The sequence below is a fragment of the Dasypus novemcinctus genome, chromosome 9 (assembly GCF_030445035.2).
Source record: "Dasypus novemcinctus isolate mDasNov1 chromosome 9, mDasNov1.1.hap2, whole genome shotgun sequence".
In the NCBI taxonomy this organism is placed as follows: Eukaryota; Metazoa; Chordata; class Mammalia; order Cingulata; family Dasypodidae; genus Dasypus; species Dasypus novemcinctus.
In genome coordinates this window covers 45,855,558-45,871,429 of record NC_080681.1, presented here as the reverse complement: position 1 = coordinate 45,871,429, position 15,872 = coordinate 45,855,558, and the positions used below count along the sequence as shown (strand labels likewise).

The window sequence follows — 15,872 nt, the reverse complement described above, 5'->3', positions numbered from 1 at the left end:
AATGAAATACCTTTGTATCGATGGAGCTATATTTGACACGAAATCAAATGATGCTTTTACTTATGAGGAAGCTACAGAAGATTTTTGAATTTTTGGTTTTAAAAATCATATATGACACATGCATCAATGTACATATGCATATTTGGTAAGCTTAGTTAAAAGAAAATATGTTGTTTCATAGTGGATGTGTTTTTTCTTTTACATATTTCATACTGATGTTTTCCTTTGTTACTGTAAGTAAGTCACCAATTGAAGGATATATGTGTAATTCATGCTAAATCAGTATATTGGTCTAGAAGGTTTTTCAGGAGACTAACAGTGGAGTAGAGGCTTCTTTAATACATGTGACTATGTAAAATATTATTAACGTTAACAGATTTTGCACTTTAATCCCCTAGAATGATTGTTTGGTACCAGCAGGAGATTTATTAAGCCTGAATTGTGTGAAATTGTGTGTGCATAAGCTGCTACTTAGATTGTAAAAATGCTATTGAAAACTGTTAAAAAGTTTTAGGTTTAATTGGCAGAGAAGTATTAACTGTACTAAAAGAAGTATGTGTATATCATTGGCCAATGTGCCTTAACCTTTTTATCATTTATCTTCTTGTATTAATGTCACTGAATTACTAATTCATGAGCCAGGGTGGAAAGGTGAAGGCACCATTTAAATATGTGGCAAATTTATCCTTATCGCTAGAGACATGAAAAAAAGTCATTTTGTGTTATCTGTAAAATGGAAAGGACATTTTTAAAATTTCATTTATAGTAATCCACATTACTTTCAGTAAAACACCTAGATTATTACTACCAAACTATACTATTTTTATTAAAAATTTGTAACCTCCACTTTTTTTGTCTAATATAAATATACTGATGGAAAAGTTTAACCTTCATTAATTTTAAGATGATACTTATTAATTATAGCATAGAAATGTTATTTTATAATATTTGTTATAGTATGAATGGTATGTTATAGCACGCCTGTTAAATTTTAGAAACATTCGATTTGTAGAAAGTAACTATTATAACAATAACAGTGTTATGATTCAAGGGAGTCTGGATATAGGAAATTGGAAAGCTCTAGAAATACATTTTCTCTGAAAGAGAGGGGTATATTTATTGTGGCTTTATAATTATTTGAAGTAAGATTGGTGATTTTGGCCTTCTAGATGTTTTAGTTTTGTATTTAGCAGTTTCCTGTTGAATACAAAGTAGAACTGGGATAGTACAGTATTTCATATAGGTGACTAGCAGTGTGACAGAAATATCAGGAGTTTGAAGCCAGCTTTAACCAAGAGCTAATAATGGTAGCTGACTTCAGGCATCTTGTTCAAACCTCATTACTTTTCAGTCTCCTGTAACTTACTGTTTTGATTGGTTTTACTGTCCCTCCTGCCAAACAAAGTAGTAGGATATGTTACTGTGGTAATGTCCTTTGTTTTCTTTTCTGAAGTTTGCCCCAAACACTGTAAGCTCTACATATAACTCTTAGTCACACACCCAAACACAAATTTGTTTTGGCCGGTAAAAATAATGCTGCTTTGTTGTATTTTGCTAAGTTTAGTATGGTTAATTTATGCTTTACATCAACATTTTAATTTTTAAAAATAATAGCCTAAAGTTGGTTTGATTATTTTGGCAGACATTAATAGTTAATGATTCCTTACTTGACTGAAATGCACCTAGCTGTGTTGGCATTGTGCTTTTTCATCTTTGGCAGGGATTGGCAAACTGCGGCTTTAAAAATAAAGTTTTATTGGCACCCAATAATGATCATTTGTTGAGGCATTGTCTATGGCTGCTTTTGTGCTACAATGGCAGAATTGCATAGTTGTGACAGAAACCATGTGGCTTATAAAATCTAAAATATTTACTGTCTGGTCTTTTACAGAAAAAATATCTTGACCTCTGATCGATAGTACCAGTTTACATAATTCCTTGCTTCTCATCTTTTCAAGTTACGAGGGAATCTTAGCGATAAATTTAAGTTTAAGAGATCTGGGACTCACTAGTTGGTATCAGTGGTAGTTATTAACAGTTTTTTGCTTTCTTTTACATTTAGAGTAGCAGCAGTGATTTTTTTTTCCCTCCATGTTTTCTGAATCGGAACATTTTTACAAATAGTTAAAATGTTGCAGAAATAAATTAGTCTTTTACCAAATGAGGAAGTCTTTGCAAGTAATTCACACTTCCACTGCTTTTTCCACTTTTCTCTGCTTTTTTTAATGTTTTTTTAATGATCTATGTTTTCTCTTAACATCACTGTTTGCAACTGAAATTTTAACAGAGGTTATAAAATTATGTTTTAAAGTTGAAATTCCATTTTTCTAAAAACCATGTATACCTTCCCTTCTCTGTGACCGAGTAGTTAGTTATGTACTTAAGCATAAAACTTGATATGTTTTACTTTTTTAAAGAACTAAAGTTTGTTTTTTAAAAAATATTTACTATTTACTAAAAGTGCCTCAGTCTGTTGTTTTTTGTTAATGCTTATGCTCATGAATATTTCTCTTGCTTTCCATGTAAGTCCTCTGTTGCTTTTCAGAGAAATCAGCCAATACTAACCACACAGTATCTTAGCCTGACATTGGAAGCAAAAGAGTATCCTCTTCATTCACTTATTATAACTTTATCTCTAGTTGTTAAGTAAGTTAATTATTCAGAGATAATTGATGTATTTCTTTTCTTTATCACCCAAGTATATACTATTATTTTAATTTAATTTTTTTATTTCTTTCCCCTCCTACCCCCCAGTTGTCTGCTCTCTGTATCCATTTGCTGTGTGTTCTTCTGTGTCCACTTACATTCTTGTCAGCGGCACCAGGAACCTGTCTCTTTTTGTTGTGTCATCTTGCTGGGTCAGCTCTCCATGTGTGTGGCGCCACTCCTGGGCAGGCTGCACTTCTTTTCACGCTGGGCAGCTCTCCTTATGGGGTGCACTCCTTGCGTGTGGGGCTCCCCTATGCGGGGACACCCCTGCATGGAACGACACTCCTTGCGTGCATCAGTGCTGCGTGGGCCAGCTCATCATATGGTTCAGGAGACCCTGGATTTGAACCCTGGACCTCCCATGTGGTAGGCAGATGTTCTGTCCGCTGAGCCAAATCTGCTCCCCCTATTATTTTAATTTTACTTACAGACATAGATACAAATATTTGGAACATAGGGCTTAATGGGCACAAAACCTGGTTAAGTCCCAGAACTTGCTCTTTCTGGAAGAAATCCCTGTTATTATATTGCCTTTTTTTTTTTAAGATTTATTTTATTTATTCATTCACCTGCCCCTCGTTGTTTTTGTACTCACTGTCTGCTTTCTATGTCCATTTGCTGTGGGCTCTCTGTGTGTGCTCGTCTGCTCTTTAGGAGGCACCAGGAACAGAACCTAGAACCTCTCATTTGGGAGAGAGGTGCTCAATTGCTTGAGACACCTCAGCTCCCTGCTTTGTTGTGTCTCTTGTTGTCTTAACTCTTTGTGTCTCCTTGTTGTGTCAGCTTGCTGTGCCTGCCTGTCATGCCAGCTCACTCTCTTGCTCATCTTCTCCAGGAGGCCCCAGGAACCAAATTCCAGACCTCCCGTGTGGTAGGCAGGCGCTCAATTGCTTGAGCGACATCTGCTTTCTTTATATTGCTTTTTGATCAAATGTGTAATTTTCTAAGGAAGGCAGGGTGTGAAATGTGTGAGCTGAATAACTCAGGCTATCCTATTATGGCTGCCTAGGTAATAATTTGTGAGTAGGTTCCCTCCCCCTAAGTTTTTTGTTTGAAATAGCTACTTAAGATAAAAATTTGAAAAATGTGTATTGTTAGGATAATTGCTCAGGCATATTTTGATAGAAGATACAGGCCTCTAAAGTCTTCCTTAGTATTTCTTAAGATGAAATCAGGATCCTACATATGTAATGGGTATAACTAGAAAAATAATGAAATCATAGATTTACTGTCTCTTCCAACCCTAGTATATAGTTGCTGAATTTGAGACTTAGATGTTTTTTGAATTGCCCCAATCCTCATAGTCACAGATTAAGCAAGGATTCTAGAGTGCCCTTCATTTCAATCTTGTATTCTTTTCATCAAAATGACATTAGTTGATTTAAGTTCACATCTCAGTCCAGAAACTGTTCATATGTCTTTTAAGTTTTGGGGAGTTTAATAATTATTTCTTGTATATTTTGGGCTATGTTATTTACTTGTGTACTTAATTCTCCTTAGAAAACTATTATCTTCTTAAAGATGTCGATCATATCCTAATCTGTTTTAGAATCCCTTTAGAACCTTTCAAAATACAGGACCAATTGATATATAAGGTAAAAATAAATAAATAAATGACACTCATTTCAGCACTCAATGTCAAAATATCTAGAACATACCCTCCAGATATTCATTGACTTGAATTGACATACAGTTTTAGTGCTAAGAATTGCAAGTTCAGATGACACTGTATATTAGCATAGTTGGCAAATGAATTGTATCATTTATTGATTACCAAAGGCAATATGCTATACTCACAAGGTTTTATTCAGCTTCTTTATCGTTAATTTTTAATATTTATTTTTAAGATCATTTGACATATTTTACTCAGATTACCTCTAAGAAAACCCTGATGGTGATATTGATGATCTAATATACGGCAGATCCTGGGGCATTATTATTTCATTTAGTGGTTGTATATATAGACCAAGGGGGAATTTGAATATTGATTCAGGGAATGGCTAGTAACAATGATTTATGAACAAAGGATCCAGTGCAGTGAGCCAGACACTAGATTGCATCTTACGAGTCACATTGGATTTTCCGTTTATGTTTGTCTGAATAACAAATAGTCCATAATCTTATTGATGTTAACATTAAAAACATTTCTTCCTTGACTATTAAGATGCAACTCTAATTGTGTTGGAGGAAATATTTATTATATTTCTTTTTCTGACTTGTTACAAGCACTTCTCAGGTAATTGGGCTGATAATATTGGTCTAGAATACTTGTTAATTTGTAACATAGTGTAAGAACTTAAATAGCAGTGTAAATGAATAAAGATAGCTCAAGTGAAAATAACTAAAATTAAGTTAAGATTTTCATTTTCATCCCTATATTACCTTCGGGATGTTAGTTTTACGCATGTAAACATTTTTAAACCAACTCATTATTCTTCTGGTATTTCATCACTGTCATAATCCCAGAATGACTTTGTTCTATTTCCATTTTGTATTCTAATAGGAAAAGGCAGTAAAACATATAAAGTGAGTAAATTTGTCCAGTCTACCTAATTAGTGACAATAGTTGATTTAGAACCTAGACTTAGATCCTAGCCCTGCTTTTACTTACTGTTCTTGAGCAGTTTAAGTGTTCTCATTTTAGGGTAAAATGGGGATAATAGTATTTATTTCTCTAGGTGGTTGTGAAGATCCTGTAAGCAAACTGTTTGGTTTTCCATTTTAGCTCTCATATTTTGGGAACTAACTATGTGCTGGCAGTCATAGCTTTTTATAAGGTAGAGTGGAATTTGATGGAGAAGGTAATCCCTAAAGGTGAGGTTTTTTGTCTCTTTTGTTCCTCAGGACACAACATGTAATAGGTGGTCAGTAAATGTTTGTTGAATGATTTGGTGAATAATGGAAAAGAACAGCTTTACAGTAAACCTTGATTGGGATCCAAGCTCTTCTCTTTACTAGCTGAGTTACTTTACCACTCAGAACCTCGGGTTTCTATCTTTATAATATCTGCTTAGCATATTTATAAAGATCAGTAATATGTGTCTGATATATATTATTTCCACACATAGTACTGGCTCTGGAAATGGTTGCTTAGAAGTAAAAGATTATTTCTGGTCACAGTACTCATAATTTATTTTCTCTTCTAAAAACTTGTATGAGAAGTCTAGCCTACTATGAAGTTAGGAGGAAATATGTCTTCTAAAATTGGAGAGGACTGCTCATTTAAAAATAACCTTTCCTGCAAAGGGGAAAACTACCAACTTCTATTTTATAGATGTGTTATTTGTATTAAAATAATACAAAATATTTTAAATAAATGGATTTATGACTTTGCTATGAAAATTGGGGAAGCCATCAACTTTCATGATATATAAGGTAATATTTTCACTATGCATGTACCTTCACTTACATTTCTTTGAAACTTCATTTGCAAGTTTATGCTCAGTCATAAAATTGGTTTCAAAATGGCAGCTATTTATTTTAATTGTTTTAACTTGTAAGGTTTTAATGAAGAGAATGTTTGACAACAGTAGATTGTGCCTCTAGTGCCTTATTTTGCTTCTTCTGCCTGACTAAATAAATATCTGACTGCAGATAAACCATGTAATTTTCTTGGAGCATTCCTGAACTCTTCTCCTTTCTGCTGCTTCTCTAGGCACTCTGATAGGAGAATTTATTGTTTGATATTGTAGAAGTTTCAGTAAAAGGGTAAGAACAATAAAGTTAAGGGGACTTCAGTAAAAACAGTTTAACTAAAGCACTCCAGATTTGATACCAGTGTGCACTGAAATGAAGAGGAGAAAAAGGGTAGTGGTTTTAGGATCCCTATCAGTATTTCCAGCCTCAGTGCTATCCCGGTGAAGAGAAAGAAAATAGACTCAAACTTGATAAAAGTTGGTTAAGTGCCTGGAGCCAAAAAAGCCTTTCTGATTAGTGATAGCAAAGGTTTACTTAGCCAACTTATTGAAGGAAAACTCCCAGGGGTGTTGATGTTTTTTTACATTAACAAGAGGAGGAAATGTAGCTTGTGAGGATTGTATATAAAATATTTCTGAAAAGTCAATACCCTGAATAAGGTTTAGCTAAATTGAAATGAACTTGTAATTTTCTTTTCATTTTCTAAGGCTTCCTGTGGAGGTGGAATGGGATTAGTGTCATCCTTTTGTTTGTGTGTGTGTGTGTGTTTGGTAAAATATAGAAAAGCAGCTTTCTTTTGTGTGTAATTCTGTCCCTTCATGATAATTTTATGCCCCAAATATGATCAGAAAAACCAATTTTGTAAAGCTAGCATTAGTTTTCATTTAGAGTTGATATATTGCATAGAATTTAGGCTTACTCAAAGGATAATGTTTCACTTTATACAGCAATACTGTGTAGTAATGGTGATTGACTTCGGTAGGTCTTATGCTTAGATGGCTCTTTTCATTCCCTTTTCTCCTTAAGCATATAGTTGGTTTGGGTTGTTGAATATCCAATGTTCACAGCAGTAGAAATAAAAAAAATAAAAATTTAGATATAAATATTTATGTGGCTTTGCTCTTTATTAAACTTATTTAACTAGGTTTAGAAAACTTTCGTTTATTGTTACCTTTTCCTTTTATCCCATTCATTTGAAGCTTGTTACATTTTCCTTCTTTCATTGACGCTAATCAACAAATGGTTTTTTTTCTTCTTCTATGTTTTTGACAAGTAGGCATCATCACCTAAAATGTTTAATGATTCCCTGGTAATGTAACATAAAAATGTGACCATTAAAACTGATCAGTAAATAATTTTACTGACATTTTTAGGTATGGGATATTTAATGCAGCTAATAAATATGAGCAGGTTACTGTCTGAAAGACTGTAGCTGACTGTACATTGTAAGTCGTGTATAAAACATTGAGGGCTGTTGGGATACAAACAGTGCTGTGGCTTATTCCTGGAAGTCACTGTTCAGCTTTGGAAGGTTTAGTAGTAATGATGCATTAATTGACTTTTTACATGACAGAGTAATAGGATACTTAAATCTAAAAAAACTCATGACAGAGGTTTGGTAGACAATGGCTTGTGGTTTATAGAAACATGATAGGAAGGAATTGAATCTTTATTTGAAGGATAAGAAAGAAGGTAGGAGCAGTTTGCACAGTAAAGTGTTTTTAAAAATCAGTCATTTATTGCTTAAGTAGAAATGTTCAGTTACTGTTTTTAGTAAGAAATGAGCCATCATTTAGCACTAAGGAGGTTTTGCCTGTGTTCTTCATTTCTACATTCTTAATTTTTCTCTCACATTTTCATGTTAAGCTCTCTGAACTTCTTAGAAAAAGGTTTTAAAAATCTAAAGACAAAGGGGATAGAAATGTAGGGAATGACTAAAAATCTTTGCAGTGTGTTGAAAGGAAACTTAATAGCCCTTTTCCAATTTTTTTTTTTGATTGTGAGATACTTTTATTGGGCCTCAATTTGCAGGTTATTAGAGTTCAAAGTAGGAATCTACATATATGCCTGTGAATGTATTTTGGCTCTGGTTTGATTTAGGAGCAATGTGTCTTGGGATTTGTTTCACCATATTTTGTATATGTTTTTATTCATTCTGTTTTTAGCAGACTGGTTTGCTAAGTATTGCGATTTTCATTAACATTTTTCTAATGGAGGGGTTGTTTTTTAATTTGAATCACAGCAGTAAAATGGTTTGAATTAGTTTTCTAAGTTGCATTCAGAGCTTGAACTTTTAAAAATAATTGCTTTTGATGTGAAAGTGATTGCCTATAGATTGAAGAAGTGAGAAAAATAAATGATATTCTTTTTACTTACTACACAGGCAGATGGACTTATGTTTTATTTTCAGAAAAGAAGCCATGCTTTTATAAATTCCAGAACCTGTTTGTCTTTGTCAGAAGCAATCCTTTATACTAAATCTTATAATTGATTGGCGTGTACTTTTAAAAATTGTGTTTCACATTCTCAAACCTGAAGTTAAGAATACGTTATATTTTTAGTATAGTTAAAATCTGTTCATGGAATATCCAGTCCTGGCCAAAGACCACACAAAATAAGTCTCCTTTTCCCTCACTAACAGAGGTTTTCCTATCTTGGCAGCTGTTTCCTACAAGGCAGCATCAGTTTCTGATTTCTTCCTTCCCTTTCTTTCCACAAACAAGGACTCTTTGAAATAGCGATGACCCAAAACAGACTGATCTTGGATCACTTTAAGAAAGTGGAAATGTGTTCAAGAGTTGTGCATGCGGGCAAGCAGCCTGCAGGCATTAGCTCATTGAAATGAGAGCGCTCATTACGACCAAAACTTGTATAGTCAAAATTCTTTGCTTGAATCAGGAGCAGTCCAAAGGCGGACTTCATTTTACTTGTAGCAATTAATGCATCTCATCCACACATTGGAATTTTAATTGCTTGATCAGATCATTGAACAATTGATAGGATCTAAGAAACTGTTGACTGATTAGCCTTTTTGATATGACAGACCATAAAATGATCTGACTTCTTATGATTTTTATAAAATAGCTTTTTTAAGGCAAGTACTTTACTTTGCCACTTCGGATGTAAACTGCAGATTTACTTTTGATTTTGTCTTCTGAATAGTCTGTGGGAGCTCAGAGTGAAAAATGAATGGAGAAAGCCAGCCAGTTCTCCAGGGATGTGTGCCATGTGCCTCCATCAGATTAATTTTTGATGTATCATTCTTCTCTTGATATTTTTGGCATTCAGAGGAGGAAGCTTACTCTTTCCTTTGTTCTTGTTTTTTTTTTTTGGACAGAGAAGCATCTGAGGAAGTTTCAGAAATGAACAATACTAATGGTGTCCCCCCCTCATTATGACCTAAAAGGTCTTGCTTTCAAAGTTAAAAAAATGGGCTGATATAGGTCAAGGAGGGGAATGCAGGGGATGCACTCAGAAACTGAGACTATAGGCATGATAAACTCCTTATTACAGAAATATTTTGCTACTGTCATGTGATTTTATGGATCTTCATATTTAAACACTAGATAATAGCTTCAGATTAAATTTTCACATTCTTTTTGGTGTGTTTGCTGGTAAAGCAAGATAGTAACTTTATAGTGTGAAAAGTGTTCCAACCATTTAGAATCTGATTGTTTTTCCTATTGAAGTTTTATTCTAGTGAACGAAAAGAGATTATAGTGAGCTGATAATAGAATCATATGATACATGGAACATGTAGTAAATGTAAAGTAGTTTGGATAATGTGGAATAGAGAATTCAAAGTTGTCCATAAAATTTTTGTTTTTTAAATGTTCCTTTATGCCTAGTGGCTTCTAAATTATGTGAGAGTTCATTTTGTTTGAGTCATATAGGCACCTTCAAGACAGGGTGGGTATTTCCATCATGGCCTCCATTTGATAAAATTAAAATTCTTCAGTTGTGGCATGTTAAGCATGAGTGACTTGAGGAAACTTGGTAGGGATATTATTACTTAGAAGAAAATAATGGGAAATTAAAAAGAGGAAACTGTAAAATTTCACTTTAAAGAAAAAAATTCTAATTTCTTTACCCACAGGGCCTAGACCAGCAGGCTAAATATATCTGGGAACTGACTACTTTTTATATGTATTATAAAGCTAGTATTTACTCTGCCCCTTTCCAATACTTCTTTAGATTTGAGGCAAAATGCTTGAATAGAACCCAACAAATGGCCTGGTCTTATGATCCTAGGATTTGTTTGAGTCAGACTTCTGAAGTTTGGAGAACTAGGCCCTAAGGGTTAATCAAACTTAGTTTGGCTTGGCTTTTGTATTCTTTGCCACTCCTCATTACCTCCCCCTTTTAATTGTGATGGCAGCCTTTGAGATAAGATCATAGTCTTTGGTTTTTATTTACATCCTGTGGAATCAAGAGATGTAGGTCTGATCTTACTAAGTTATACCTTACTGTAAGAAAAAATAATATATGAAAATCTAAAACTTTAAAATGAGTTAGTTTCTTTATTAAACTGAGTTTTCTATGAATAACCAGCAATTAGAGAAATAACAGTTTGATATATGATGTTTAGCAATGTGGTGTTTTAGGAACACCTTTATTATTCAAATTAAAGTATACCCATGTGCTGTTATTACCCTTGTATAGAAAAAAACAGGTTTGATTACATTTCTAATCTACCTCACACGGTCACTGGATAAAATAATAGATGATATTGCTGTTACCATTGCTAGAAACTAATGTATAGGTACTTAGAAAATTTTGTTTAAAGACGTTCCATACCAAAGCTAGTATTTTGATAAACGTTTACTGTTTGACATGGAGAGACATGCTGTATTCTAAAATCATTTTCTAAGTTTTAGATGCCTTTCTAAGAAAAAATCATTACTGGGAATTTATATATAACTATTCTATAAATCTGTGTCATGGTTATTTCTAAAGTTTTTTGGACTTTGACCATTTTGAGAAATATAAGGTTCAGATCTCCATTGTATGTATCTTCCATGTTGGATATAGAAACAAAGTATATTCTGTGCCATTATATTTTACACTCTGGAGAAGGAGGGGGAAGAGGAAGGAAAGGAAAGAGTTGTTGTTACAGCTATTATCTCTGCATTTTTTGGATGTAGCATGGCCACGGAGTTAATGATGGATTTGTTTGTTTTTCAGATATGAGGATCAATGATGCAGATTGCTGGTTTCTATGAAGCTGGGCATTTATAACTAGATTCATTAAGGAATACAAAGAAAATATTTAAAGGGATCAATAATGGTGTCTTCTGGTTGCAGAATGCGAAGTCTGTGGTTTATCATTATAATTATCTTCTTACCGAAAACAGAAGGTAAGATTCTGTTGAAAAATTTTTTCAAGCCAGGAGAACTTTATGCAGTTTATTTATATGGGAGTGTCTAGAATGAGTATTATTTTATTTTTTTTTAAATATGAGTTAAAAATTTCCCGAATGTGGAAATCTTTGGATGGTAGACATTATTTTCTTTAGAGAACTGTATAGTATCAAAAGCAATAGAAATTGAATTATAATTTATATACTTTTATCAAATATAATTATTCCAAGTAATTTTAATGAAATGAATTGAAAGCTTTGTATTGGTCTATATACTTTACATTTATTCACTAAAATTGAAACTATTTTGTGGCAGTGCTTTCAATTCAAATTTAATTGTTCTGCATCTTAAGTGTGGTCATAGTTCTAGAACTCGTAAAGAAAATTTTTTGTGTCCTCTTGAAAAACATATTGTAGTGCTTCATTTTTAATGTTATCTATATATAACAATATGTTTTCCAAAAATGTGAAAATTTGCAGAAATAGAATAACTATGTCCCTGTGTACATAACAAGAGATGGGAAATTTCACTCAAGCAATGTTATTTGAAAGATTTTTTAAAGCTTAAAGACGTGATTTTGAAGAAGTAAATTTGTCTTTTGAGGCTTAATGAAATAGTTGGAGCCATCATTTATTAATTAGTACATTGATTTCCTAGCATCCTTTATTTTAATCTTGAATGTTACTTACCTGGGAGTGGGGTGGGGTGGATAACACCTGCCCAGGTGCTTTTACAGTGAAGGTTAGAAGTTAATATGGAGCTAAGATGTTTAAATTTTACAGTTAGTTGATAGTGGTGGTTACTGTGTTCAGGGTGGAAATACATTAATATTTTAAAGCTTGTGAAGAATACCAAACCTTTGAAATGCATTTAAAATAAAATGTATTTTTCAGTCCCAATTAGATATTGTTAAAAAAAGGTTTTAGAATTTTCAAATTGGTCTTATATGTACTTTTTAATGATTCCATTTATACATACCAGTAAAATGAGGAGTGGAGAAAAAGAGAAATATTGTTAACATAAATAAATAACAAATAAATAATGTATTTGGAATAAAAGTCTTCAAAATGTGAACATTGTAATTTTGCAGAAAGGGTTTTATTTGAATTGCTTGTTCTGAAGTCATGCTTTGTTATTTTCTCTTTGCCCTGTCTGTTTCCTACCTTCAATTCATTAAAATAGCAATATAATTTAAATAAAAAATTGAGAAATTAAAAAAAAATAACTTTTGAAAATAGTGCTCACTTGGGATTAATTTAATGAAAAAATTAGGAAATTAAAAAAATACACACTGTATTTTGAAGGTAAATAGTGATCACTTGGATTTAAATTATACTTGAAAAATTACAAATGAGTAAATCATTTTATATTGCATTGCTTTTTGCATCAGGATTGAAAGATATATGAAAACTGACCTTAAGGCGTATTTACTCTAGTTATAAAAATGAGCAACGGAGTTTAATGTAAATCTTTGTGTTGTTATAAAAATCTTGTGAATAGTCTGTAATTTTGCATATTATTTTGGGTGGAGAACCTAACTAAATTTCTGCTGTTAACGTTTGAATGTTTTTATACATTTAAAGAAGATTCCAGGTGTGGACTAATGGCTCATTAGTCCACATAATGAAAAATTTTCCAATCAAGATAGTGGCAACTTTACTGGCACAGTAGCTTTACTCAGTGAGGGGTCTAGCAAACAGAGACTTTTTCATGAGATGCTGCAGTTTTATTTCCAGTGTCACCTATCAGGTCAGAATTCATATCTGCTGTTAACAGAAATTTCATTTTTGGCACATCAGGCCAGGGGAGGGGCTTTTGAAGCAGTTCCCTCCTATGGATAAAAAGTACCTGGGAAGAACCCACACTGCTAGTGACAAGAGTATACGCAGTTAATGCACACTGTTAGGATGCATCACGTGAGTTTGTCTTAGAAAAGTTTTACATGGTGTGATATTCCTCCATTGTGGGAAAGCAGATAATGCTCTGTGAACCCCTGCTGTGAAAACCAATCAAAGTTAGGTATGAGGACACAGGAAAGAAGATATAAATTTAACCATTCAGCCATTAAGTTTCTTCTAGACCCTTACATGATTGTTGCCAGTTTAAACCTTATCAAGATGAGCTCTTTTTGTACAGTTCCTAGATTCTTGAAGGTAAATTGAGATAAAGTTTCCAAGGTAGTTTCCTCTCTTCTTCCTCATTTGTTAAGTAACTGAAATGAGTCAGGGTGCTTAAGATTCAGAATGCACAAGGCTTGGTTTCTGCTTTTGAGGCACTCATGGTCTTGTGCAGGGGCAGAACCCCCCCCAGCAGGTGCAGAAAGCTCTGTGCAGCAGGCCCATTGGGACCTGCTGCAGACTGAAGAGAGTGCTTTTCCCGGTGCACCCATGATAGACCAGTATTTAGACTGGTCTTGTCAGTCTTTTGAATAAAACTGTTTTTTTAATATATAAAAAACGTTAGATTTTTAAGTAATGAAATCTAATTCAGGTGCTTTTTAAAAAAAAAACAAAACAAGCCTATATGATTTGTTCAGCCATGGTCCACGCCTCTCCTTTCAGAGCTGCCTTTTCTCCTGTTTACAGCAATGGCATTTCGATATTCTATCAGGAATGTTCATTGTGTTATGCACCTTCATTTTCCAGATCAGAAAATATATGAATCAATAGATGCTAAGTATTGTTATTAGTTTTTTACCTTGGTACATGTTTTTAAAGGCATCATATAATTTTGTATTTGTTTTACATCTATAAATATGAGGGAAAATTTTCCAAATTTGCAAAAGGATTGATTTATTATATTTATAGGTGAACATTGTAAATATGTATAATAATATTTTTCCATGTACAAAGAACAAATCATAAATCACTTTAAAAGTTTTCCTGTGGAAGAATCTATATATAGGTTTGTTAGAATTAGCTTATTTACCTAGTATATCAGTCAGTTTTTAACAATCAAATGGATTTTGTTTTTGTGAAATAGATTGTTTTTGCAAAATAGAAACAATGTTATAGATCTTAAATTCTCTCCTGTTGTGTGTATTTTTGAGAATTATGCTTAGAATTTCCAAATGAATTATTTTTTAAATGACTAAGCTTTAAATTTATTTTGTAAACTTTTCTTTGAATTCATTTTATTCCTAGAGAACTAACCTCTCAAACCTTACAAAAACCAACTTTGTTGAGAAACTGGTATGCTTTGATTCTTTAGGCCAGTTTTTATAAGGCTAGTAACCCATTGTGGAATCATGTATCAGTAAGTAGGAAAGTAAATTGCATTTTTGTGTCCTAGAGAATTAAATTATGCTATATAATGGGGCCCTGACAAGCATAAGTCAAGACATAAGAAGGCTTGCTCAGGTGACACGTTACAAATAATAGCACTTGCAGGAAAGTCGGTAATACGGATTTCAGGTTGAATTTTTCATGTAGTGACTATATGATTAGATTTCATTTGTCAAAATTTTGGTTAATTAACTCAAATTACATTGTTGTTTATCTTTATTTCAAAGAAAATATGTACTAGATATAAAATAATGAATATTAAGAATTCTGCTTTAAGTATTTATTTTACATAAATGAAGAAAATTTAAGAACATAGCTATAGAAATAGTATCTTACCTGTTTTTAATGTACTTTTAAAATTCTCTAAGCACATTTTATACTGACTTTTTGGGTTAATGATGTATTACTGGAAAATGATGTGTGACTCGGGGCTTTTCACTAGCAGGGAGGCAGAAAAGGGAAGGTGTAAGGGTAAATATAATTTAGAAATATTGGATTTATTTAAATATTTCCTTGAGGAGGGAGCGGGTGTAGCTCAGTAGTTGAGTACCTTCTTCCCATGTATAAGATCTCGTGTTCAATCCCTGGAATGTCCTATAAAAAAAGAAAAGGAAAAAAATTTGCTTCAGGAATGGTCTGTATTTTGGAAGGTATAGTAGCTTTGTTAAACTTAGAAAGAATTAAAATACTTCAGACAACTGTATTTGTTCATTCTCTCTTTTTTTTTTTTTTTTTACATTTTCTCATTTATACACCCATAAAAGAAAATGTACTCATTAGTAAAATACATATATATATGGTATATTAGCATTGTTTATGTATCCAAGTTTCTAAAACAATGCCTGACATATAGCGTTCTTTATCCATCATGTAAATTGCATCACATAAGTAGTCTTTTTTTTTTAAGATTTATTTTTTTATTTGTTTCTCTCCCTTTTCCCCCTGCCCCAGTTGTCCACTCTTTGTGTCCATTCACTGTGTGTTCTTCCATGACCACTTCCTACCCTTATCACGGCACCAGGAATCTGTGTTTCTTTTTGTTGCGTCAGCTCTCTGTGTGTGTGGCACCATTCTTGGGCAGGCTGCACTTTCTTTTGTGCC

At 33.0% G+C, this 15,872-nt stretch overlaps 1 protein-coding gene across 26 annotated transcripts in view; it reads left to right on the top strand.

Moving 5' to 3' along the window:
• Positions 1-15,872, top strand: part of ADGRL2 (adhesion G protein-coupled receptor L2) — a 653,868-nt gene that overhangs the window by 483,497 nt on the left and 154,499 nt on the right. For all 26 annotated transcript variants that reach the window (XM_058303275.2, XM_058303285.2, XM_071217326.1 and 23 more), the window contains one exon: positions 11,311-11,483. In XM_058303275.2, the coding sequence (XP_058159258.1) occupies positions 11,411-11,483 (73 nt within the window). In that variant the 5' untranslated portion in view covers positions 11,311-11,410. The remainder of the gene's footprint in view (positions 1-11,310; positions 11,484-15,872) is intronic.